Source organism: Gavialis gangeticus, unplaced genomic scaffold, assembly GCF_001723915.1.
Source record: "Gavialis gangeticus isolate Ggan-Ray unplaced genomic scaffold, GavGan_comp1, whole genome shotgun sequence".
In the NCBI taxonomy this organism is placed as follows: domain Eukaryota; kingdom Metazoa; phylum Chordata; order Crocodylia; family Gavialidae; genus Gavialis; species Gavialis gangeticus.
In genome coordinates, this window is record NW_017729022.1 from 23,077,592 (window position 1) to 23,104,892 (window position 27,301).

The 27,301-nt window shown below is 43.3% G+C and overlaps 1 protein-coding gene across 3 annotated transcripts in view; it reads left to right on the forward strand.

The window, feature by feature from the left end:
- MSRB3 (methionine sulfoxide reductase B3) overlaps positions 1-26,423 on the forward strand; it is a 165,318-nt gene extending 138,895 nt beyond the window's left edge. For all 3 annotated transcript variants that reach the window (XM_019514672.1, XM_019514673.1, XM_019514674.1), the window contains 2 exons: positions 13,252-13,349; positions 25,768-26,423. In XM_019514672.1, coding sequence (XP_019370217.1) covers positions 13,252-13,349; positions 25,768-25,932 — 263 coding nt within the window. In that variant the 3' untranslated portion in view covers positions 25,933-26,423. The remainder of the gene's footprint in view (positions 1-13,251; positions 13,350-25,767) is intronic.
- The last annotated feature ends 878 nt before the right edge of the window (positions 26,424-27,301 follow it).

Genomic DNA, 27,301 nt, shown 5'->3' on the forward strand with positions numbered 1-27,301 from the left:
ACACACACACACACACACACACACACACACACACACTCTGTCCCTCCTTCACTGCACATGTACTCTCTGTCTCTCTCTGTCTCTGTCCCTCCCTCATTGCTCTCTCTGTCTCTCTCCCTCCCTCCCTGCCTGCCTCCTTCCCTCCCTCATTGCACGGACACTCACACTCACTCCTGGCTCTGGAGTACTGGGGGTCTTGTGCTCCCGCAATCCGGCCATGAAGCTGGGAGCCACGTGGTGCTGGAGTGGCTGGCAGGCGGGCAGGCAAGAAAGCAGGGAAATAGTAGCTACAGGCTGGGGGGAGTGGCAGTGAGCAGGGGCGCAGAATAGTGCCAGAATGACAGTGTTTTTTGTCAGATAGACCTCTGTTCATAAGTAGAATGCAGAGAAAAATTCTGTTATGTAGGGAATTTAAATATGTCAAAATCTGATCCCCATTTTCCAGTGAGGAACCACAATAGAAATTCTGAAAATGCTCCACAAACAAGAACACATTTGGGTCCACAGCACTGAGGCAGTTTGTCAACTTTGCAGTTTCACTGTTCTGGACCTGTGAAGCTTAGAAGCTTTAGGTTTTCTAGTTGGGGACAATTTACCTGGTGTGTGCCCCAGAACTGTGGATCCTGGAGCCCTGGTTTCCCCGTAGGGATGTTCACTAAAATCCAAACTATACCCTCATTACTACAATTTTAACATCTATTGCCAGTTAATGTGAACATTTTTAAAACAATTGTCAATAAATAACTAAGCCATGAAGCAGCCATTAGGGGAGAAATGGTACCACTGAATTCAGTGCCAAGGCTCTGACTGGGGGTTCTCACCCTTAGTATCCAATTACCATAAATATTATTTAAAAATGTTAGAGATAAAATGCTGAATTTGCTAGTGGAAAGGCACAAACCACCAATACTAGGTTTAAAATATTTACTGGAGAAAGTATATTGTATCTCTGGCATAAGCCAACAATTAGTAGATAAATGGTATGGAAAAAATTCCTTTTATATGCAAGTTGTTCCATTATATAAATGTTAGTGCCCTCCTCTGAAGCTTCCATACCATTGTAGATGTATAGTGGATTAACTAGAACTGTTTTCTGATATGGTGTGGGAAATACCTATGGTTTCTTGTATTTGTTTTTTGTAGAAGAAACAATTGCTGTGCTATTCTTTGCATCAGAAAAGGAATTTTTTTTGTATGTGAAAGAAAAGATTTTGCTGCTGATAGGAGGAATCTAAAAAGCTTGAGGATAGCTGAGTGAATTAAACATTCTTCTTCCAGCTGCTGCTGTTCACCACACTGACAGTTAAAATACATTATGCATTCTCTTGTCCATTTAATATAAACAATTATTATTTTAAGTGGAGTTCATAATCAAACCAAAATAGTTGGATACAGACAGGGAATTCAGAGATTAAACTCAGCAGTAGACTAAATTTATATAAATGTAGTTTGCATTCAATTCGGTACATACCCAACAGATTGTATACATGGCACATCAGTTCTTTGGAGCCATTACACAGGTAGTTCAAGCTCTCTCGAACAGAATATTTATATTTTCCTCATTGAAAAGACCTTTTTCATTAAAAAGTTCTTACTTTACAGTTTGATCATTTTATTTTGCTTAAAATAATCGTTTCAGCTGACACAGAACACAATTATTTTTGGAGTTTTGCTTCCTGAGAGACTTCACATACTGCATTTTCCTGCAAATCCTATACCCCTAAATAAAGTACACACTTTGTTTTTGGAGGGTAGAAAGTTTAAAAAAAACAAAAGCAAACCCACCACCTTTTCCAAAGTCATGACCAGGGATCCTGGTTTTCCCTGATTTAAAAAAAAATCAAAATCACAGATCCTCTACAAAAAATTCCAAATTCTCTGTTTAAAAACCTAAAATCCATGATTAAAATGAAAGGCCACTATAGATAAGTGTCAGTTGAACACAATGTTTTCTTGATATATTTACAATTTTAAAGCAATTTGGAAGCCTACCTCAGTCATTATAATAAAATAAATTCCAAATACCTATACATTTTGGTATTTGATTTTGTTTTTTTATTGTGCAAAATCAGAGTTTCCCCTCCCCACTTAGCTCACAGAATGCAGGTCCAGGCCCCTCACTCCCAAGCCAAAGTCCCCTGGCTCTGCCAGTGCCCCTCATTCTTCCCGCCCCCTTAGCGCCCCTGGCCCTGCTGGTGCCCCTCACTCCCCTCCCCCACCACAGCCCCCTGGCCTTGTTGGTGCCCCTCACTACTACCCCCTGCCCCTTTCCAGCACTGCTGGAGGGGGCCTCCAGCTAACAGGTTGTGCCCCTAATTGCTGCTGTGCAGGCAGGGGACGCCTCGCCAGGGCAGCATGGAGCTCACAGTGGCAAGAAACTTCCCCACATGGCTCCACTCTGCCTTGTACCACTGGGTCGTGCTCGCTGGGCTGTAGAGGTCCCAGGGGAGGTCAGCAAGGCAGGGAGCCCAAGCCCACAGTGGGCAGCCTGCCCTCACCCTCGCACACATTGGGGGCATGCGCAGCAGTGGGGTGCCAGTCCTGCCTCCCCAGATAAGCCACCCATGGCCCTGTCCCACTGGGCCACAAGCTCCACACATTCCCTGGCTGGGCAGCAGCCCCAGCCCTGCCCAACTCCCTTCCTCCCTCCCTGTGGGGGCCTCGATTCCACCACCCACCCTCCGAGACTTACCTGTGGGAGCTGCTCTCCAGGCTGCCTGGTGGCTATGTACATGCACATGGCACCCCCTGCCTGACTGCCCTCCTCCCGCTCCCCCACAACCCGTTGCAGGCTGGAACTCTGCCAGCCTGCAGAGAGCTCTTTGCAAAAGTGCAAAATCCACAGATTTCTCTTAAAATGAAAAATCTGTCTTCCTCAGGTAAAGGAATTTTCCCTTTACCACATTTTCTCTGTTTTTTCATGGGAAACAGAAAACCCAGATCCCTGGTCATGTCTGACTATGTGACATAGAATAAGTCCTCCTGGAAACACAGGCCAAGTACAGACATTCAAAAAGCTTGAGGCAGAATCAATTCAATCTACCCAGGTTTATCTAAGCTGTGTAGATTGGATCGGGAGTGAACGGAACTCGCATTTACTCTTCGGTTGATGGGGCATGCACATGCCTGCAGTGGCCAAGGCCAGAAGGTGGTGGGTGGTCCTGCACGCCTCCCAGCATGCCTGAGATTCTCGAGGACAGCCAATTGAAGCCAAGCAGGAACTCTGATTCACTGTCCAGCACATGTCCCAACCTCATGATGTCACCACAGAGCCTCCCTGGCCCAGCCTTAGGCTTCCAGAGTGGGTCACCATGTAACATCTGGTACCCCAGCTGGTAGCAGTGGGCAGGTTCGGGGGCAGCGGGAGCAAGCACCCATTTGCTGGAACTCCAAAGGCTGGGAGATCGCAGCTGCCATGGTCTCCCAGCCTCAGGGCTGCATGAAACCTCTGGGGCAGACTGCATTATGTGTGAACTCCCAACCAGCAGGGTTTCACGCATGTATTAATAGATGAAATCAGAAAGGCCAAGGCACAATGGGAGTTGCAGCTAGCAAGGGACATAAAAGGTAACAAGATGGGTTTCTACAAGTGTGTCAGCAACAATTAGGGACGAAGATCCGGGAAAGCACGGGTCCCTTACTAAATGGGGGAGGCAGCCTAATGACAGATGATGCAGAAAAGGCTGAAACACTCAGTGTCTTTTTTACAAGGTCTTCACAGGCAAGGTCAGCTCCCAAACTACTGCACAGTTTAGGGAGGAGATGAACAGCTAATAGTGGTGAAAGAACAGGTTAGGGACTATTAAAAAAAGCTGGACAGGTACAAGTCCATGGGGCTGGATGTGATGCACCTGAGGGTGCTGCAGGAGTTGGCCGATGTGATTGCAGAGTGTCTGGCCATTATCTGTGAAAACTTGTGGCAATCCAGAGAGGTCCCAAATGATTGGAAAAGTGCAAATATAGTGTCTATCTTGAGGAGGTCCTTAAGGAATCCATTTCTAAGCACTTGGAGGACAGGAAAGTGATCAGGAGCAGTAAGCATGGATTCATGAAGGTCAAGTCATGCCTGACCAACCTGACTGCCTTCTATGATGAGATGACTAGCTTTGTGAATGTGGAAAGAGCAGCAGACGTGATATACCTTGATGTTAGCAAGCTTTTGATACAGTCTCCCACACCATTATCATAGGAAAGCTTAAGGAAATATGGGTTTCATGAATGGACTGTCAGGTGGATAGAAAACTGGCTGGATCGCCAGGCTCAAAGGGTGCCTACACACATATAGCGAGGCTGCTTAGATGCGCTGTAATTACAGTGCTCCATTAGACTCCAGCATCACATGTATCAGTGCCCCTGTGCTGAAAAATGGCAGTGGGGGTGCCTTAACTAAAGTTTATTCACTCCAGATGCTTCAATTAGAGCAACTCTCAGAGCCACTCTAATTAAAGTGCCCCCCCACACACACACGCACACACATACACTCTTGGAGCACATGTATAAATGCCCAAAGGGTAGCAATCACTGGCTCAATGTCTAGTTGGCAGCCGGTATCAAATGGAGGATGGAATGGCCAATGCACCCTCAGCAAGTTTGTGGATGACACCAAACTGGGGGGAGTAATAGATGCACTGGAGGATACAGCTGGGATTCAGAGAGACCTCAGCAAACTGGAGGATTAGACCAAAAGAAATCTCATGAGGTTCAATAAGGACAAGTGCAAAGTCCTGCACTTATGATGGAACAGTCCCATGCACCAGTACAGGCTGGGGACCAACTAGCTAAGCAGCAGCTGTGCAGAAAAGGACCTGGGGGTTACAGTGGACAATAAACTGAATATGAGCCAACAGTGTGCCCTTGTTGTGAAGAAGGCCAATAGCATACTGGACTGCATTAAGAAGAGCACTGCCAGCAGATTGAAGGAGGTGATTCTTCCCCTCTATTTGGCACTGGTGAGGCCATATTTGGAGTCCGGTGTCCAGTTTTGGGCCCCGCACTACAGAAAGAATGCGGACAAATTGGAGAGACTCCAGTGGAGGGCAACAAAAATGATTAGGGGGCTGTAGTATGCGACTTATGAGGAAAGGCTGGGGGAACTGGGCTTATTTAGTTTGCAGAAGAGAAGACTGAGAGGGGATTCAGCCTTCAACAACCTGGAAGGTGGTTCTAGACAGGCTGAAGCTACACTTCCCAGTGGTGGCAGATGACAAGACAAGGAGCAGTGGTCTCAAGTTGTAGCAAGGGAAGTTTAGGTTAGATATTAAGAAAAAGTGTCTCATGGGGAGGGTAGTAAAGCACTAGAACAGGTCACCCAGAGAGGTGGTGGAATCTCTGTCCTTGGAGGCTTTTAAGACCTGAGTAGACAAAGCATTAGTTGGGATGATCTAGTTGAGGACTGACCTGCTTTGAGCAGGGGGTTGGACTAGATGACCCCCCTGAGGTCCTTCCAACCCTAATTTTCTATGACTGTTCTCATGTGTGAAGAGAAGTACTTTGCAGGATCAGGCTTGAGTGTTGTGTCAGTCAAAATTTGAGCCCTTCTAGACAATATTGATTGTCACAACAACCATATAAGAAAGCAAATATCAACCCACGGTTGCATGTGGAGCATCTAAGTAGTTAAGATTATAATTTTTAAGTTCTTTGTGCCAAGGATACTGTTTCTACACAGTGCCTAGCAGGAATGGTCTTGACCAGGATAAGGCTTCTATGCCTACAGTAATACAAATAGCAACAAATAATAAGCAAACAACTTCCCCAAGGCTATAAAAGGGAGCCCCCACCAAGGTTTTTAATAGATTTAAATTGTTTTTTTATCTACAATAAAACGGTCCCTCTGTACAGAAGGATCTGCAGCAGTCGAAGTTGGTTTGCACCTTTAAAAAAAACAGGAGAGAGGAAAAAGTTAAAAATAAAAAGAGAGTCAGGTTAGTTTAATTTTCTGATTTGTTTAAATTTGTGCTCTCCTACATACAAATTCATCAAACCTCTTTCCTGGTGACAATACTTCATTAGATTAGTTTAGTTAGGTATTCATGGCAATTTTCATTTTCTGACTCTCAAAATTCTTATATTCCCTAAAGAATTTCCTGTGTCTGACTGGAATTTCATGTCTTTGTAGTTTTAACTGAGCTCCTTGAAACAGTTACTTTCTAAATGACTGTTTTTTAGGTCTCCACATAATACCTGGGGAGCCAGATCAGTTTGACTCCTGTTTTTTAAGAAAATCGCTCCCTTTCAGTGTCTTACCCATAGTAATTCAAGATTTTTCTTAACCTTTTAAACCCTTTCTTTCATGACAGTGATGTTTTCACTTGCTGCCTGTGCAGTTTCCCAATGTCTACTTACAGTTTTTTTTGTCTAATTCTGAGAATGCACCCCTGTGACCTATTGTAAATCTATAGCTTCCTGGCTCATTTGATCAGGTTTTCATCATTCACTTGCTGTAAAGGAAAGAGAGAGTTACGAGTATATTAGACCATTGAGCAATTGAGAAGTTCCTTTTATATGTCTTCCCCCGTCCTTTTTTTTCCCAGCTCTTTTTGAAGGGGGTGAAAGTCAGGTTAGGCTGGATACCAAAACTTTTGTGTGTTCTTGTTTGAAAGGTCCATTGAAGATGATACTTTTTGACATGCAAGTTCCAGAAATGTATGCAGTGATTGTAGTGTGAGCAAGTCCAGCTTTTACAAGGAGCTTCATTTCTGTGTTTCCCTGTGTAAAATGACAATGCTTGGCTGCCATTTATTTTTATATTTACATGATATAGGTGAATGTCTTTGAGTTGAGAAAGCTGAAATATAAACTTGGATGCCATTAAACCATGAACGTAATTTCATTTGGTAAGACGAAGGTTTCATACTTTGGAAGGTAGATATAATATAGAATAGGTATAGCATGATTCAAAACAGTGAAGACAGTGTTTTTTTAATACAATTAATTTGATCTTCTGAGCAGCGTATTATGTACAGCATTTTTTAGAATCTGTTGGGAGTTTGCCATAGTAATTCTTATTTTAGTGAAGATTGGGCCAGTAAACACAGAACTATGCATGGCTTGTGTAAAGATTTACAGAAGAGTCATAAATTTACTAACACCATGGTAGAGGCAAGAGATTTTGTGGATGATATCTTTTATTGGACCCACTGCATGGCTGGGATAGATATAGACAAGCTTTGGAGTATCACAATATTTCCTTGGGTATTGGGATACTCCAAAGCTTGTCTACATCTATCCCAGCCATTCAGTGGGTCCAATAAAAGATATCACCCACAAACTCTTCTCTCTCATGTTTTCTGGACCATCACAACTACCTAACAGCATGATGTTATTTAGAGTAGCATATGGGATGGATTCTCCATTCCGTCACACACATTTTATTGAGGCATTATTCCACTGATATCAATGGCGTGACTGCGCCATCAGTTCTTAATGGTGTAAAGGTAAAAAATCTGGCCTTGGGTGTATATTGATTTTTTTTTAACCATTATAAATCAGATTTTAAATAATGCGTATTAAATATGTGCGTGGTGTTTCTGAAAATATAAATGAATATAGCTAATGCATTTTTGCATTATTTATTTTCAAAGCCAAAAAACAAACAAATTGCCTTATACTTGTGTACAGACATTTTATAATGTTTCAGAAGTAACACATGTTCGCACTACAAATCCTATAACCATAAGTTTACAACAAGCTGAAATGTTTAAACCTGGGAAAGGAACCAGACACTAGAGCAGTATTGTTACTATTTTTAGAAGAGAACTAAAAAAGTTTAATTGAGAACTAATGCAATTGTAACAGTCTCCTACCCATTGCTTCCTCCCAAAATTCTGGTCTTTGGCACAATTCGGGTAACAATTTTTAGTTCTTGAAACGCAGATTTAGAAATATTGACTTATAGTTATACCTAGAGTTTTCTGTGAGTCCTCTATTAGCCTGGGGAAGTGGATTTAATTTCCCAATCAGCAGATGGCAAAAGAGACAAAGGCATTCAATGTTTTGGGGGTTTTTTGTTTTGTTTTGTTTCATTGGTGTGGGGGGGAGTGTTACTTTCTAGCTCTCGTACCAATTATTTAATATTACCACCAGGTCAAACCAGCTCTGCTGTGGATTTAGTAATTTTGTGTTAAGTGTTAGGTTTCTGACTTAAATCTAGACAATAGTGTTCTTGCTCCTGATAAGATTTGGTTCAGGTGCACTCTGTCTTCATCTCAGTGGTTTCTGGTTCCACACTGAGAAGGCTCAGTGGGTCTAGTCCTAAGATTCCAAGTTTTTGCATCTTTCCCCATAGTTTCACTGTTACCTACCTGCCTCTCACTGGTGCCACATGACAGGCTGGCAACTGAATAGATGTTGATCACTGTTGTTTCTTCTCCTTAACTGTTTAGTTAAGGAGTTGTGACACTGCTACTTGTCTCCAAACGATGCCCCTGCACGTGCGCTCTGGTGCATGGCAAATTGCCCTGTGTGGGGTAGGGGAGACTAGGGCCAGGGGTTTCCAGGGTTGCAGAGGTGGCGATCTGGGTGTGCCAAGCCTGGCCTGCAGCTGGAGCATGGCTCTGACTAACCAGGCTCTGGTTTCAGGTTGCACACACTGCAGCCACATGTGCCACACCACTTTGTTCTGGTGTCGGTTTTTTAGGTACTAGGATGTCCCAGTATCTAATTTGTGCTCTGTGCTGCAAATACGTAGCACAGAGAACCTTTTCATGTGGGCCACATGCATTTTGCAATGCCTCAAAAGCCTTTGAGGTGCCGCAGAGCACACATTCCCACTCATCTGGATGCTTCCCCAATGTTCAGTAGTTCACAAAGTAGGAAAAAGGAGCTCTGTTCCTGCCACTGTAGTAGTTGTGATTTGTCTGGTTCTACACTGGCTGCTTGTTGAGGGGGCTGCTTGCTGAGGGGTGCTTGTCCAGACTGTGTGGATATAAACACCCCTCACAGTAATGGACCTTGAAGTCAGTGCATCAGTTAGCTTTTAGGTTGTACATTGCAGCTGGTCCTTGCTCTGCTACCTGCACTGGAAAGCTGGCTCTGCTAGGGATATGCATTTATTTCTCATTCTTTCCTCCTTCCCCCTGTTAATCTGGTGATAGTTGAAAGGCTTTGTTAAAGTGGAAGGTCTCACAGTATCATTTGCAGGTGGTACTGGACTTCTGCCTGCTTTGGTCTCCTTTTGAAGTTCAGTCTGTTGGCAAATCAAACAAAAACAATTTGTTTATAGTTTTCTCACTTTCCATCCAAGTTGTTGTGAGTTGCATTGTTTCAGAGAAGTGCAGTTGTCTTGGAGCAACATGGATGGAGATTGTTGTCAATATATTTTCCTAAGTTTTGTCCCAAATCTTGAAAAAAAGTTCTTGGTGGTGAAGAATATTTTGCCCCCTTTAAATTAATTGTGAATAAAATGTAACATAAATTCTCATCGTATTTAATATCTAAAGTAAACAGGATGAAGGCTGCCTTCTATCTTTTAATCACGATTTCCCTTGTTTCCTAACTTTGTCTCTGTAATGGTAGCTGTGCTGGTTAAACTGTAGTAGGGCAACGTGTTGTGTGGAGTCACACTTGAGAATACATACTGCTCTATAAAGGAAGTCTCGCCATGAAATGGGATCAGTTCAAACTGCATTTTGATTGAGTGATTCTGTCCTGGTCAATATCCAACAAATTATTGAGCCTCAAAACAATTTTTCTGAGTTTTGGTTATTTTAATAAATTAATTCCACAGATCTACATAACACTATAGCAACAATATTTTAACATGCTTTTATAAATTGTGGATGTTTGTATTTGAAATACTCCAAAGGAAAATTGCCACAGATCTAACTCTCCCAAAAGGGAGGAATAGCCCTAAGTTTCTGTGGAGTAGACCTTATTCAGAGTTATAGATGATTATACATACAAATCTGTGTTATTTACTGGTTATTGCACTCTCTTTCTTATACAAGTGATCCATAATATTGTTTGGCATGTGGTCCAGCAGTCATGGAGATATGCACTTGGAACTTTGAAGACCTAGGTTCAGTTTCCAGATCTGCAATGGCCTTCCTGTGTGACTGTGGGCAAGTCACTTGGGGATAAGTGTTAAAAGGTATTTAGGTGCCTAACCTCTATTTCAGTGGGGTTTAGGCACCTACATCCTTTTTTGGATCTGGCTAGTTCCTTAGTTTCCCATCTGTGAAACAGCAATAACTGTACATGTCTACCTCACAGGGATGTTAAGAACAAAGACACTTAAAGATTTTTGTAGATGCTAAGCTGCTACAGAACACAGGGGCCAGAAGGTACCTAAGATAGATCTGTTGCCTCACTCAGACATAGCTGAGGAAAGAATGTGGCCCATGAAGTTTGGAAGAGGCAAAATTATTTCCTACATTCTGTCCAAATGGAAAACCTAGTAAAGTAGTAACTCCTTATGAAACATTGTTACACCAAAGATTTCTATATGTTTTCTCTACAATTGAGGTAGCATTTAGTAATGTCTTTCATAAGCAAAAGAAATGTTTTAAATCTATGGTAATGTAAATAGTCAAAAAGATAATGGAGTAAATGGTGCTTACCTGACTTTGTAAAAGTGCTAGCTTCTGTGCTAGTTGTTGCTATTCAAGTTATATTGACTTCACAGAAAGTCACTTAGTGAGTTAATGGCTGGGGTGGGGGGATCTTTCAGAAAATTCTGTATAGGTTAAATTTTCTAAGTCTCTGATGCAGGGACTGTTTAACTATTTAAAGATTTTACAGGACTCAGCAAGTTGGGTGCAGCTCCATGGTTCGATCCCATATATGCTCCAAATACAAATAATTGTTGTTAACAATAGCAATAGTCATAATAGTTTAAATCTTGGATTGCAGGGAAGATGAACTGATGATGATGACAGGGCTGCCTTTGTTGTTCATTTAATTTTCCCTTTTAATGCATTGTATCAGGATATCTGTTTGGTTAAATCATTTGAATGGCTGGTTCATTGACTTAGTCACGTATATTATTAATCTATACTACATGAAAATTGCAGTAGTGCCCAATGATACAAGTTGCAGGCTATTTGTGCAACATACATTTATTTTATCAATCGTGATCTTGGAAGAAAAACAAACAAAAAAAGTATCCAAAGCTGAAGGCTTGAGATTGAGGTTACTAGGTCAACGATAAATTTTAAAAACTATTTGAGACATTTCTTCGTGGCATTTTAAAATTACAGTTTAAGGTTACACTACTTCACCTGATGCTGTTTAGATTCTTTGATACTAAAGACCTACAACTGGCTTATGTGTAAGTTATATTTTTAAAAACATTAACCATGATTTAACATAACAAGAGACACTATTCAAAGGAAAAGAGAAAAATATCCTTTGGGGGAAGTAAATTCGGTTCAGGGGTTTTACTGAACCTGAAACAAAAAAGAAATTATTAATGGTTGAATCTTTATAAAAACATTGGTAAGAAGATCCCAGCTGGTGCTTACCTGTTGCATTTTAACAGTAGTTTGGAGATGTCTAGTACATTTGACAGGAAATCCAAGCAACTCTAGCCATTCTATATTTAGAAGTATTTAGAAGCCCTAAGGAAGAAGTAATGGTAATTACTATATTATATTGTTGGTTTATGAAGAGAATAGGCCCTATAAATGTTCATTGTCCAAGAGACATCTGGAGTGCTCTTGTCAATCCATTGTTTAAATATAACATGCTTAAATTAAAACAAAGAGAAGTAATCCAGATTGCACTGATTATTTTGTAAAAAGCTGTTTTGATGCTCAGGGAGCAGTGATGGAATGAAAGAGATGCTACCTTTCTTTAAGATTTTCATGGTTTTTCTTTTCCAGCTGATAGAAAAACAGATTAGGATTATTCCAGAAAAACTGAGATCAGAGATGTTGTCCGATTCCCTTTATGCGCATGTCATGAAGAATTATATGTACCTGAATACTTCAGATATTTCTGCTCATACAGTTTCTCAGTGGAATAAGAGATTATGAGATTTCACATTCAACTGGTGAGGTTTTCAGTAACAGAAGTTGGATTAAAAAAAAACTGAAAAGAACACTGCATCCAAGAAGCAAGGCATTTTACAGGTCCAGGGCCTCTTTCTTTCCTAGCTCATGCCATTCTGTAGTCCTAACATACTCCCTTACCCTCCTACTTTCTCACCTGTAAATAGCTCCTTGAAAGAAATGCTTGCAATAATTACAGCAAAAAAAGAGAAAGAAGATAAAATACAGACTGCACTCAGTGTTTCTGGTTTCTAAATGGAGAACATAACTGCAGAAATCTCTGCTGCAGGTGAGAAAGTGGAGGCCTCCAGCCAGCAGGTATATAAACTAGGCATAATGAAAGAGCATTAGATGCCTTGGATTGTAGTTGTACTGCTCAGAAAAAATTGTCAAAAAGAACATTACCTCTGAAAACATCCCAAGAAGGCCTCACCCAAAAGCTTGCAAAGAACAAGTTTCCCAACTATTTTAGTTAGTCTAATAAACTATATCAGATTTACCCAAATAACCTTGTCTGGCTAAAAGATAAAGGATCATTCTTCAGATGACTCTGGCCATTTGTTGCAAATCGGGTATATGGCTTTATAGCTGTTTGGTACCTGAGACTGCTCCTGAATGCTCAGGAAGCATCTCTGTGGAAGAACATGTTTCTCCTTGCATTACTGGTAACTTGAGTGAGATCTTTTGTTCTGGATGTGAACCTTATGTCTGTCCCTGCCTTTGTCATCCAGAGATTAGACTACTATAATCTCTGAATAAGACTACACCTGAGAGCACTCTGAAGTTGAAGTTAGTCTAAAATTTAGCAACTCCCTTATTAAGTGGGGCTTTGCACCAGGAGTGCACAATACTAGGGTTCTGCAAACTCTTCTGATTTGGAGCCTCAATAGAATTTAGGGTATTTTTATTGACTATTACAACTTTAAAGTAATTGAATCCGAGCCTAAGTTAACCTGAGCAGCTCTCTCTGAGCTAGATGCTGCAGTTACTGTCAAGGGAGGTGCTTGCCTAGAAAAAGCTTTTGATATAGAAGAGAGGCAACTTATTCCGTGTGTGAATAACTTTTTATTGAAAGTAAAATATTCTAAGCTTGTTAGGTGATTCAGGAACTGAAGTCACCAAAATGGGATTAAAGCTCCTAAATCACTTCAGATGTTTTTGAAAGTGTTATGCTCTGTGTGTAATTTTTTTTTTAGAGTGAGCTGACACAAAGATACCATAGTGCTCTCTTTCTGTTGCTTATCTTGTTCCTCTTTTCCAGGTTGGCCTTCATTCTTTGATGTGATCAGTCCTGATGCAATTACTTTCACCGATGACTTCTCCTATGGGATGCACAGGGTTGAAACATCCTGTAGTCAGGTTAGTTGATAGCACACAGAGACCATTTTGATCTTTAAAGGCTGCAAAAATCATTATTTCACATTCTAGTTTCACAGCAAATTACAAACCTTTTTGTTGCAGTTTAAATACTAAGCATTTTAAGATTTTATGATGGATCATAGGTATAAGAGATGAGTGCCAGTTGGAATGTTTGTTACCTAACTTAAACAATATTCACCACAGCATGCATAAATGGTTGGAAGCAATGGTGCCTAGTCTACAAAAAATTGCCTTTCTGGAAATCCTGATCTCCTACCTTTTTAACTGAATAATTTAGACAAAATTTGGAAGCACAATAACAGAATCTATCACTATGCATTACTGAGGCACAATTTTAACTGAACCTATTCCCAGGGCATACTTAGTGGCATCAGGCAATTCCATTTGTCATAATAACAAAGTCAATAATGCCAGCATCTCCCAGACTTTCCATTATTTGTCTTCTTTAACTTGCTTGCTTCTTTTGTGCTGCTTTGGTTTTTGTGAAGTGAATGGCATAATCATTACCTAAGAGGGAGACTGCTGACCTGGCACTTAACAAAAACTCCCAGCAGGTCATAGCTATCCAGTTCCAATTGCTTCTGGTAAGAAAGCAACAACTTCCTTTGTGCTGTAAAAATCTGCCTTTCTATTCCCGGAGAGGACTGAGGATGGGTTAATTGATTCACTACTGATGGAATACATTCTTGCTGATCAGGCTACACTTATACATAAATAATCAGAGTAAGTAAAGAGACTTTCAGAAATGCTACAGCATTCTAACAGGCCCAATTCTGCTCCCATTTAAATTAAGGGCAAAATTTTCATTAACTTGAGTGTGGTTTCAGGATTGAACCTAACAAAGCCAAGTCTGAGTCAGTCTGGATGGAAATATCTATGACTACAATTAGAAAAATTGTATTAGTTTTTCCTTGGTAGCATGCAACAGGAAATCCATTTAATGTGCTTTTTTAGCAGCTGTGCTCAAAATATTTTTGGAACCCCAGAAGCTCTTCTACCACCCCTTACTGCAAAATACTTTAACACCTTGTAGGAGAATTTATTGCATAAACAATATTACTCAATATTAAGGAAACTCAAACTGTGTTGTTTTTATTTCATAATAGAAAGAGGCATTATATGAGCTTATATTTCTCACTTCAATTTTCACTTTCTTGAATTGCTTTTGGGGCTTATACATTAAAGTGTTGAGTAGTATTGGATACAACGGTGTCCTACACCTGACACTGAATCAGTTTATGCAGAGCCTGAAAGGAAAGTGTTGAAGTAAAAACATAAATTATAAAGTACACGGCAATGTATATTTTAGACTGATAACAGTCGGTGAAGTTCTCACCATTGGATGTCCCTGGTATAACTGTAGGGCTAGCAAGAATGGGACTGTAGGTTTTTTTTTTCAACTAATGAACTTGTTCTCGCTTGTATATAGTTAATAACTGTGATTCTCAACCAGGGCGCTTTGGGGGCCACAAGATGTTAGCACTGTTAGGTGCGCAAACATGTTTCACAAAATAAACCTAGCAATTTCAAGTAAGAATTGGTAGTGTTAAAAACATTCTGCCCTGTTCTAATCTTTTTGAGCTCTTTGCAACAGAAGAATTGCTCTCTAGTATTTTTTCTGTAGTAAAAAAATGAGTGAAAACTAAGAGTGGCATTTTCCAAGAGGTGCCTTATTCTATGGAGAGGTGCCTTGAGTCTAAAAAGGTTGAGGACCTCTAGTTTATAAACTAAGATAAGAGGCAGAGCAATAAGAAATGTTCTCTGTATCATGGGGAAATGCTTAGCTCTTCAATTTTGAGTTAGGATACACTTCTTTAATTGAGTTGATGAACTGATTTTGAGGAAGGCTAATGAATGTTTAGATCAAAACTGATTAGAAATTGAATATTCCTGAGTGGTCTGGGAGAGAATGTAATTTCTCTACTGATAGCTAGAACTTTAGGACAGTCTTTTGTCCTCAAACTAATGATGACAAGATCTCACAGATTGTCTTCCCCAGCTTTATTATTATAACTAACCTGAGACATACAGGACTTGAGACTAATTGTAGGGAAGCCAGCTAGTATGCTGTTGGCAGATGTCTCGTGCCAGTTCTGACTGACAGTGACATAAAGGTATTTTTAGAAACCAGAGCAAAGTCAGTTTACCTTCATCATAGAATGCCCTAAATTTTGATCAATTAATTTGTTTCAAGTAGTTGGCCCACTGGCTTACTTAATTTTAATGGCTGATAAAATATCCTCACAAATTTGGATTTTTTTGTTGTTTGCAGGTAAAATCATTCAGACAGAACCGTTGGCTTCCATGGACAAATGGGCTGGATCCAGATGTGCAGGCACATGTGGTTTGTGGCACTGCAAACCTCTTTGCAGCACCACAAACCACATGTATTGCACGTTAAACTATGCAGCGCTGCTACTTTGCAGCGCCAAGGCAAAATTTGCTACCAGGATTTCCTGGGGGCAAAAACCCCCCCTAGATAAAAAAGGCGGCGCCAAGCATGCCGAAGTGCCATGCGCCAGGACAAACATGGAGCTGAGGGAGCCCCTGTGCTGAGATACCCCATGCCCCATCCATACACATGGAGAAGGGGAAGGGGGGAAGCAGGCAGCCTTGGGCTACCTGGTTCCCTGTCTCCACATGCTGCAGAGCCCCCATCTTGAGGCACCCTGCACCCCAGCCAGCTGTTCTCCAGCTGGATGTGGTGCATTCTGCCTCAAACAAGGGAGCAGGCAGCCCAGGGCTGGCTTCTCCCCTGTCTCTGTGTGCCTCAGCACAGGGGCTCCATTGTGGAGCCCCTGTCTTGATGCACACTGCGCCCCAGCCAGCCACTCCCTGGCTGGCTGGGGCGCAGTGTGCCTCGAGATGGGGGAGCAGGGAGCCCAGGACTGGTTGCTGCCATGTCTCTGCCTGCCTCAGTACGGGGGCTCCCTGCAGCTGGCTGGGGCACAGGATGCCTTGAGATGGGGCCTCCGTGTGCCTCAGTGTTGGGGCTTCACAGTGGACCCCTGTGTTGAGGCACACGGAGACAGGGGAGCAGCCAGCCCAGGGCTACCTGCTTTGCTGTCTCGAGGCAGACTGTGCCCCAGGCAGTGAGGGAGAGGCTGGCTGGGGTGCAAGGTGCCTCTAGATGGGGGCTCCACAGTGCAGAGCAAGGCTGCCTGTTTCTTCATCACCATGTGTTGCTCCCCAATTGACTGGGGCACAGGGTGTCTCAGCCTGGGGGCTCCACAGTGCATGAAGAGGCATGAAGACGCAGTGCGTCTTGAGGCAGACTGCGCCTCAGCCAGCCTTTCTGCAGCACATGGAGCTGTGAGACAATGTGTCCTGCTGCAAACTGGACAACTAAGAGTGTGCCCTGCAGCACAAAATAGCAGCACAAATTTGTGCTGCTACGATTGGTGTTGCTGGAAACTCATGGCCCTGCTCGTGAAGACACGGCTATGGAGGGAACAAGTACTAGGTCTTCTCTAGCTGTTTTAGAGCAGTGTTAATCCATGAAGTAGTGAAAGTGTTGACAAAATTTTGCCATAGCCTGTGCTTAGAACCTACTATATTATTTCACATATCATATGTCCTCAAATTAGAAATACACCTTGTTTTTGGGAAGGCAGAATTAAGAAAAATGATTTTTATGGAATTATGGCTGCATAGAGCAGGGGTAGAGCCTAATGACTTACCCTCCCTTTCGTCCATATGCAGAAGCTATAGTTAACCCTTTAATAGCTGAATTGGATGCTTTTATCTGAGCAGGGGAAGGAGGTTAAGTGAGCTGAAGAGCTTGAAGATTAGTTTTTATTCAGCTGCAAAGGGGTTAAAACTGTAGCTGCTGCCAAAGACCGGACTCTGCTTCTCCTTCCATGTGGTCACTTGGAAGAAGAGAAAGAAAAGAAACAGGAGCTATTTTATATTTTAGGTGTCTCCATACTTTTGTTCTTGGCGGAAAAATAAGCTTCCCTGCCTGAGACGCACACTTTCAGAGGGCTAATTTTGGGTAAAAGGGGTGCAGGTGATGTTCAGGTAAATATGGTACATCCATCTGGTAACAGCTTCTATTTAGGGGGTAAATAAAACAATGGCAGAAAACCTTCAACTAGACAAGTGTCTGGACTCCTCATACATATAGCTGACCTAAATTAACTAAAACTACTCATGAAAAAGACCTGGCCATTACTGTGGCCAACTCAGTGAAAAAGATTTGCTGAATATATTTCAGTGCTCAGAACAGGAACTTAGAGGTGTATAAACATTGAAGTATAGAGAATAATGCTGTAGACTTCATAATGTCATTATGTAAATCAGTGGTATGTCTTCATCTAAATCAGGAGTTTTCCACCTTTTTGGGCAGTGTACCGCAGTGGCTGGACAAGGAGCAGTGTACCTCCAGTGGCTGGACGCGGAACAGGGGTGGGGAGTGGGCCAGATGCAGAGCGACAGCAGCCGCCGCGTGCGAGCTTCCCCTACCCCTGTGTCTGGCCGGGTGGGTGGTACCTGCACACAAACACAGGATTGTGCATAGTGGTGCTCCGTCCTCACCAGCCTGTGTGTACCCCATAGGGCCTTCTCAAGTACCCCTGGGGGGGCGCGTACCCTGGGTTGACAACCGCTGATCTAAATGCTTTGTTCATTTTTAGTCGTCCTGTCTCTAGAAGGATCTAGCAGAAAAGGGGGAAAACCATCACAGAAAAATAATAACACTAAATTAGAGGCATGCAAAAATTTCCAGAAGACAAGATACCTACCCCTTATGTTATAAAGAGTGTGTTTCTCAGTCTATAATATTTGGCTAGCTATATGATCTGAAATTCATACCTGACAGTACATCCAGAATAACAAATGCTCTTATGAGGTACTTTGTAGAGCAGTGGTGCTCAGCCCATCCATCTCCGTGGGCCCGCTCCGACATGCTGCCGCTCCTCCCCCACTGCCAAATTCCAGATCCATTGGGAGCCCCCTGGGCTGGACAATGCAGCTCTGCAGGCCGGATCTCGTTTACCCCTGTTAAAGAATATTTAGGTTTCCTCTGGGACCTTAGTCAGAGCTTGCTTGTATTTAACTTAGAGAAGAAATACATGAGAGGTAATCTGTTAGAGTCATGTCAAATAATGCAGAGTAGAGAGAGAATCAAGCAAGCAGTGCCCATTACTCTCAAGACACAATGGGAAGACAGCAAATTAGAGAGATGAAAACATCAAACTTTCTGATGCCCAGTTGACCTGTGTCCAACTTGAAGAGGCAGGTGGGCAGATCACAGGGCCATCTACCATTTTTGAGGGCTCATCATGGTCAGGGCTCTTCTATGCCTCTGATTGGCTGAGGAGCCCAGGTGGCCCCACCCCTTGCTACTTATTGGCTATAAGGGCTGTCCATCATATGACTGCACCTCTCACCACTGATTGGTCATGAGGGCTGTCATGCAGCCCCACCCCTTACCACCAATTGGTAGAAGGTGTGGGGCTGCATGACAGACAGCTCTCAGCCAATCAGCAGCAAGGGGTAGAGTGGGGTGGCAGCCATCTTGGGCTCCACAAATAATTGCTTAGGGACACTTTTTTTTCTCCTTTCCATCTGTTTTCCAGAGAAAAGGAGAATGGGCAGGTTTGTCCATGCAGCCAGCTCTTTACAAGCCACTAGCAAAGCAGCTGTGGCACCACACCATTTCGGGATCTCTCATTGACTCGGTGCTGAGTGAAAACATTGCAAATGCCCCCTTCTTGCCTTCAGCTCCACTTGGCAGGACTGAATAGAGCTAATGGCAGTCTAACCAACAGATGACTCTGTGTGCAATGGCTCCATTCAAAATACATGCAGAACTCCTGGCATCACCCGAGTGCATCTTGAGGCAGGCTGTGGTCAGGGCTAAGGACTTTGGGACTGTTATTTACCTGTTCTCAGAACTGTTAATCTGACAGACCTCCCTCCTGCCAGCAGCATTAACCACTCACAAATGTAAAACAAACCAATTTACTAAATAAAGACAAATAAAACTATAACCATTACCCAATCCTTCAGCAACTTCCTACTAGTGACACCGGAACTCCCAGCAGATCACACAGGAAGATGGCCTATGGGTAAGAAACATCTTGCAGACACTATAAGGTACAGCTTAACAACACCACATAGTGTATCCATAACATAACCATGTCTTACCCTCCCCAGGGTCCTAAGAATATGAATCATATATGCAGCTGCAAAAAGACTGTGATTTTACTACACGCTGGAAATGCATTGGGATTGATATGGCAGTTCTTGGTGAAACTGAAGGGAAATACTCCTCTCTCTTAGTCAAATCCTCATTAATCTCTTGCAGATGAAAAAGTAGTTACTTTTACAATAAATGTCCCTCCACCTGCTTGCACCAGTGAAACACCTCTCTTTAAATGCTCCTCAATTAGGGATCAAACTCAGAGAAAAAATTATCTTTAATATAAAACAAAAGCATCTCCGAGAATATCTGAGAAAAAAATTTTTCAGTTCTGTTAGAAACACATCACCATGGAAATACATAAAATATCAGATATTGGTGACGGATAAACATTAATTGCAAATGCATTTATGGAATAATACCATACTTACCTGAATCCAAGATGATCCTGAATTTAAGCCAGCCCCCCAATACTGAGATTTTCTACATGGAAAATGTATACTGAAACCATTTCCAGCCTTTTTGTGGATGTGTATATAGTACACAGCAGAGCTGTACCGAGACGTACCATGCCTACTCTGCACACACTAGTCTAAAGCAGTGTCACTACTTTAGTGCAGCACCACACCATGCCTACGTGCCAATAAGCTTTGCCTCTTGAAGAAGCAGGCTTGGCATGTCTTAGCACAGCATTGACTTTTACTATGCAGACATCCTGCTGGCTTGGTAGGGGAGCTGGGTGCTTAACATAGGTCTCCCACAGGCAGCTGGAGTTTACCATCTGTAGAGATTTACCGATGCAGATCTAGCTGCAAGAGTACTTCAGACTCTCCCTGGTAAGCTTTATCAACTTGGTATGAAGGCATGCATATACCCAGCTTCTGAAGTTCTCTGATGGTCAGAATTTCAGCTTTTATTTTTCTAGACCTCATGATTGTTGAGGAGAAGCCCCAAAACCTATGAAATTTTGTATTGGAGAGTATAAATTGAAGCAGTAATTTCTGCCTGTTCCTGCAGACAGCCTGTGTGTATGGGTTGATCAAAGACCATAAGAGTGAGAAAATACTGCAGCAGAAAAGATGGCAAAATATTAGCCATGGGTGCAGAGCTATTAGGCACCTAAGTAACATGTATAGTTTACTCCCAGTCGTGAATAATCAACATTACTGGTTTATCCTATTACTACTGTCAATTAATTAAACATGAAGAATAATTGTCTGTCCTTTATGTTTGCTGTCTGGATATCAGGTCACTAATTGGTTAGCTGTCTGACTGCTAGTACACTAATGACTGTATGATCTCTGTTGCATCAGTCCAGTTCTCACTGAGATTAGCCATTTACTTTAATGGGAGACATGTTGAGGCCTAATAAAATAGCATGTTGTCCTGTTCAGGAAAAATGGTTTGTAAGTCCAGGGTTTTATTTTTTTATTTTCCATGACACACTGGAGAAATGAGTGTGTGTAACAAAAAAGTAACTAATCTCAACAAGCTGTTATCAAAATAGCATACAGCTTCTTAACGCAGTTATAACAGTGTAATCTTAATTCGTCAGTAGACTGAATGGGTCAGCTTTTCTAAATGTCTACTGTCAAGGAAGGTGAATGCTGTGTCTGTTATGGGCAGTAAGATATAGAATAGAATGTTACATATATGAAACCCACTCATCCAAAGTAAAGCTTTTATCCATGAGGAGAGCCTATTTAGGTTTACGTTCGTTCCTTGTGAGCAGCAAAGTTATTGCCTCACTCAGTTATTTAGCCAGAAATAATTAGTGCATTTGAAATATGGAAATCTTTGAATGACTTCAGATGCATACAGTTCTGCTACAGCATTGTGCTTTCCCTGCAGTGTAACATACAGTCTGCAGAGAGATTATTTAGGGCAGGGGAGGGGCAACCTTTTTGGTATGCATGCCACAAATTAGCCTTAGACCGTCCCCAAGTGCCTCTCTGATCCCATTCCTCTGTCTGATCTGCTGCACTGCTTTCTGCTCCCTACTCTGTGTTCCCCACCTGATGTCTTGCTCTGCTTGCTGCTCCCTGCCCTATTTGCTGCCATATTGCCTATCCCCTCCCTGATCTGTGCAGCAGAGGCTGCCCATTCCACTTGTGGCAGTCATGCAGCAGTTTGGCCTGATCTAGGGCTTAGGGCTTCTGCCAATGAAAGGAACATAAGCAATTGTTCAAGTTAGTTTCTTGGGTGACTGTTATCTGCTGCAGGCTGATCTTAAGATGTGAGGGCTAGATCCAGAAGTGGACTTGAAGACTCTTAAACTGAGCATGTTGATTGCTAACTTTTAGGTGTGCAGCCCCAGGGTGGAACCCATAACCTTGAATTAGACATCTAGGCTAGGGACAGACTTTATGCATAAACCGGTTTAAGTGATCAGAAACTGGTTTAAACTGCCCCCCCACCCCCTTCGCTGCTGCAGCTGTGGACCATCATGGCCCCTGAGGCAGAAGGGGGCAGGGAGGGGGGTTATTCTCCCCTCTACCCTCACTGCCACTGAGATGCCGCAGCCAGGTCTGCCCACCCTGACTGCTGCTGAGTGGCAGAATAAGCCCCCTCCTGTCCCCGCCATCTGACGCCAGAGGAAGAGGGAATAAACCTGTCCTTGACCCCCTCAAGGAGCCCTGCCAGCCAGCATCTGGCCCTGCCAGGTGGGGGCTGGCTAGGGAGTGGGCTTCCCTGGCCAGCTTGGATGGGCCGGCAGGCTCTGAGCCCGGTGGCCACCACTGCCATGCCCCCTGCTTTGTGCAGCATCCAGGGCTGCAGCCGAATAAGCAGCTGCCTAATAAAGGGACTGCCCCTGTCATTTGCAGCTACCGCTGCCATGCCATGCCATGCCGGTCTGGGTGAAGGGGTGGGAAGCTTCTGCCCTGCATGTGGAGCTCCGGCTCTGGCTCCCAGATGCCTTGGAAGGCAGAAGGTGCCCCGGTGGAAGGCTTCAGTTTGGGGGCTGCAGCTGGAGCTCCACGTGTGGGGAAGAAGATCACCCCCACCACCAACTGGAGCAGCTCAGGAGCAGCAGGAATGGGAGGGGGAGTCATTGCAGCAGAGGAGGGGAAGCTGGCTTGGCCTGGTATAAGCTGTCCTTCTCCCCTCACCTCCAGCTGCGGCTCCTGCCACACCACGCAGCGCCGCTCAGGGCTGGGGGAGCTTCCTTCAGCCTGGCAGCTTCAGCCCAGCTTAGGGGACAGGAGGGGGCTTATTCTACCACTTGGCAGTGGTTTGGGGTGGGCAGACCCAGCTGTGCAGTGTGGAGAATAATCCACCTTCTTGCTCCCCCCTGCCTAAGGGGCCATGCTGGCCTGAGGCATGCAGCAGTGAGGGGGGGCCCCCTGGCAGACCCGGCTTGGGTCCCTGCCAGTAGGACAGGGAGGGGGGAATTAAACACCTCTTTGGCCAGTTCAGCCCAGACTGGCCAGGCCTCCCCCCAGCACAGCTTCTCTGCAGCTGATGGCTCTAGTGCCCCTGGCTCCTGGCCTGAACAACTGCAGGCATGTGCCCATATGTCTGTTCTGTTACAAATGGGTTCAACCTAGGCAGGTTAGACTAATCTGCAAAGGTTGAATTAATTCAGGTTCTGGCTTTTTGAATGTCTGTCCCTAGCCCTAGGCATCTAGCCAATACATGGAAAAGTTAGGTGTCTCAGAATAGGATTCCCAACAGCCAGCAGGATAAGCAGGGAGCTTTTGAGGCTAGCTGAGGTTGCTAAGGGAAATATATCTTAAATCCCACTGCTCTTCAGAGCTTAGGTGCCTATTTCCACTTGCAATTCATAGCCCTGAACCCTGGAGTTAGGTGAGTAAGGTACAGATATCCAAAACTTGATGCAGAATCAAGATAAGTGATGTGATTTTCTGTGAGCAGCATAGTTTAGATCAGTAGGAAACAACACACATTCGCCCTTTGACGGAGCAGGGAGGAGAGCACATCTTAGACTGGGTTCTGCCATTTTTAAACCAGTCTATGTGTGCCTAACTTCTGTTCTGTTATGGGCACAGACTGGCTTCTGATCACTTCTACCAGTAAAAGTGTAATGTCTGTACCTGGCTTAAGATTCTTCTCTCAAGGATGGAGCAGAAGTTATTTTTTTTCTAAACTGGTAGTAGTGCTGGTAGCAGCTCTTTTTGCAGGATCCTAGTGGCTAGTGCAGTCACCCAGGATGTAGAAGCTGCAAGTTTGTCACTCTCCTCTGCCTGGGAGGCCTGAAATCCACATCTCTTAAGACAGTGGTCAAATTATCAGGTTAGGCTTGAACCAGTTAACAGTAAAACATTAAAGATGCACAGTCAGAGGGGGATAAAGTGAATGAACTTGACTACAGTCTAGCATTTAAGGTGTGCACCTGGGAAGGGTGCATAGTCTCCGGACTGCATCTGTGTTTTACATTAAACAGCCAGTAGAAAAAATATATAAACGGTCCTTAGAACAAGGACCAGAACAATTCTCTGCTGTCCCCAGTAACCAGTAGGCTACAGTGTCATGTCCACTTTCCTTTCTTTCTCTGGCCCATTAAGCCTTTAATTCTTTTATGCAAAGTGGACAGAAGGGGTGAGCACTACTACCTCTCCAGACTAGCCTATGACTTAGTGCTTAGGACACTCTTCAGGGAGATAGGAGGGATGTTGTTTACCCCCCTCTGCAAGAGGAAGGGAATTTGAACTTTGTTTTTTTATATCATGGATGGGTGCTTTCCCATTTAGGTTATTGTATACAAGGCCAATGCTATCACTCTTACCAACTGCCGTGTTTGAATGCAGCTGCTATTGTGTTTTGTGTGGAATCCCCTCCTCTAAGTGTGCATTAAGCATGTTCTTAGTCTTCAGACCGACACTTAGCTCTTCAGTATTTAAATCCCGCTTTGGGTGCTTAAGGGCCTTTGTGGATCCAATCCAGCCGTAGTGCTTAATGGTAATAGCATTGCCACACTCATAGATGCACCCCAAAACAAAGTGCCTCTGGGGTTCACTGTCTGCTATGCATGGATATTCTCCTGAATTAGATTCATTCCTAAATGGTTTTGTCTCCATCTGTAACTAGAATGAAGCTTGGTTCAGTTTTGTCATTTTTATATCTGTATATATTATGCTACTTGATATAAATGTAATTTTAATATAGTCAAGGCTGCTTTGAGAGACAGTGATTAATAGTGGCCCCCACTTGTTCACACTATGAATAGAGAATCACTGAGAATTAAGCATTTGGTAGGGGTTTGTTGACTATTGCCTACCTGCTCTGTGGTTGTAGGAGCCTGACAATGGTGAATGTACATTTTAAAAGGAATAACTCTAACATGAAGTAACATCTTGAAACAATGAGACTATATATTGGATAAGTAAATCTCAGTGTCTGAAAGGATGCCAGTATACTCCTGGTCTTAACTGGATCAGGAAAGACTCTGCTGTGGTAAACATACACCTTTGGGCGGAGGGGGAACCTGGAAATTACTTGATTAGTGTGAGCCCCCCTAGAAATCAAAGGTGATGTATGTGGATAGCTAGAGAGGCAACTGTACATAAGCCTACCTTGCATTGCTTCGCCTTTAGTCTTTCCCTGTGCAGGAGAGACTAGAGTCCCTCACTGAGTAAAGGAGACTGAGAGAAGCAAGTTGACAGGAGAACTTTCAGGAGACCCTAACAGAAAGATCAGAGGCAGGGTCTGCTTATTACCCTGTTGAAGCTGGCTAGGGACAGTATCCTTGGATTTAAGGTACAGGGTAGGAACAGGTCGTTGTTCTGATATTTTGTTTTGTTTGTTTACTCTTATAGCTCTGTCTGTCTCAACAAATAATTACAAATTTATTTTGCTTTTTTCTATTTTATAACAAAGCCCTTTCGTTATCTTCTTATAAACCACTTGATGGCAGTGGTAGTTGTGATTCCAGAATATTTTGACCAGACATTCATTCCATGGAAAGGGGGATCCATTTTTTCTGAGTGTATGACTGGACAAACGTGTGACCCTTCTAGCTGGCAAAATGCCCTCTGCTGAGGGTTGGCCAGGCCTGAGCAAGACACTTAGCGCTGAGGCACCGTAGGCCAAGCAGTTGGCCTCTGGTGCACCACAGCTGGTTCTCAGGGGTCAAGCAGCAGACAGCAGAGAGGTGTTTGGGGCAGAAAGGCACGCCAAAGTGTGGAAGCCCCCAGGGAGCATGTCTCAAAAGTGCACCCAGGCCATATCGAGGGCCAGGGCATGTCATGAAGTTTTACAAAAATGCCTTGATAATCTGTTGTTTTGTTTCAGTGCGGTGCTCATCTGGGGCATATCTTTGATGATGGGCCTCGACCAACTGGCAAAAGATATTGCATAAACTCTGCTTCATTGTCATTCGAGCCTGTGGACAAGAACAATGCTGGAGAAGGCAGCAGTAGCACCAGTCCTGCTCAGACAGACAAAAGTGAGCTGTAGGACAAAGGGCAATCTGTAGAAAACTGTTCTTATCCCACATGGCTTATGAAGAATGTTTTTCCTGAATTGCCTGCTATCTTATATCATAATAATTTTTAAATGTGTTATACTGGTCTGCACTATCTATTTTTTTCTTTCTTTGTTGAAACAGGCCTTGCCTACCAAATCTGCTTTACTGTATAATGGATCTAAATATTTGTTGACTGCCTTGGTTTTTGGGGGGTGGGGGAGGGGACACGGGTGGATTGCTTTGGGGAATCCTTAAAATAAGAGGCTTTGACATCATTTGTTCTTAGTTTCTTCTTGTTGCTTTGTTATTATAGATCTGAACTATTTTCCCTTTTGTTAGGGAGAAGGGAATTGTGGTTATCTTCAGTCAATAGAAAACTCTTGAGCATAATAAAGGGTGTCTGTATATGTGCAAAGACTCTGCTTCAACATGCTGTAATTACGTGTTGGAGCAGACTTAATTAATCAGGTCTGCTGGAGCATGGTAATTACTGCACTCCAGCAGACTCCAGTGTCACGTATATTAGCATCCCTGCACTGAAAAATGGCAGCAGGGGTGCTTTAACTAAAGCTTATTCGACAAGCTTTAGTTAAAGCACTCCCACCATCATTTTTCAGCGTGGGGATGCTGATACACGTGACGCCCTGGGCACTTTAGTTAGAGTGGCTCTCGGAGCCGCTTTAACTAAAGCGCCACCCCCTAACTCCCATATATAGAACTTGTCTATATATGCCCAAAATGCTGAGTTCTCAGCACAAGTACTTTTGTTATGACTTGAGAGGCTTGTGGCCTTTGGTTATGCATGTTCAGCCATTCCACACTATCAATCAGACCCAGGAAGAACTTGCACTTAAGGCAATTTCCTTCCCACTGGAAGTGCTGGATGAGATGCAAAGCCTTATTATTTATTTAAATTGCTGCTGACATGCAAAGGGATGTAGCTGCAGGGAAGTAAACTGTATCAGAATTCATTTTTCCCCTTGTTGGATGCTGAAGTATTAAATCAAGTTCCAAAACTATTGAGCCTTACTGGGCAGGGATCACTAAATCACCTACCTTCGCCTTATTTTGTGAGGCTTCTTCTGCAGCTACAACTATGAGAGGCCTGGACTGGAATCATTATACTAAAATATAAGTAGGGTTGTTTATTTAGGCAGGTTGAACTTCTGGAGGATTGAACTGGATGTGGGCTGAGAGTGGGTAGGCTTTTTATCGCTATCTAGGGCAGTGTTTCCCAACCAGTGTGCCATGGCCCACTGGTGTGCCATCAGGCATGTCCAGGTGTGCTGCGGCATTTTGGGCTGGAACCATGCCCTCTGGCTGGCTGGAACCCCCCCTCCCCACCGCCTGCTGCTGCTG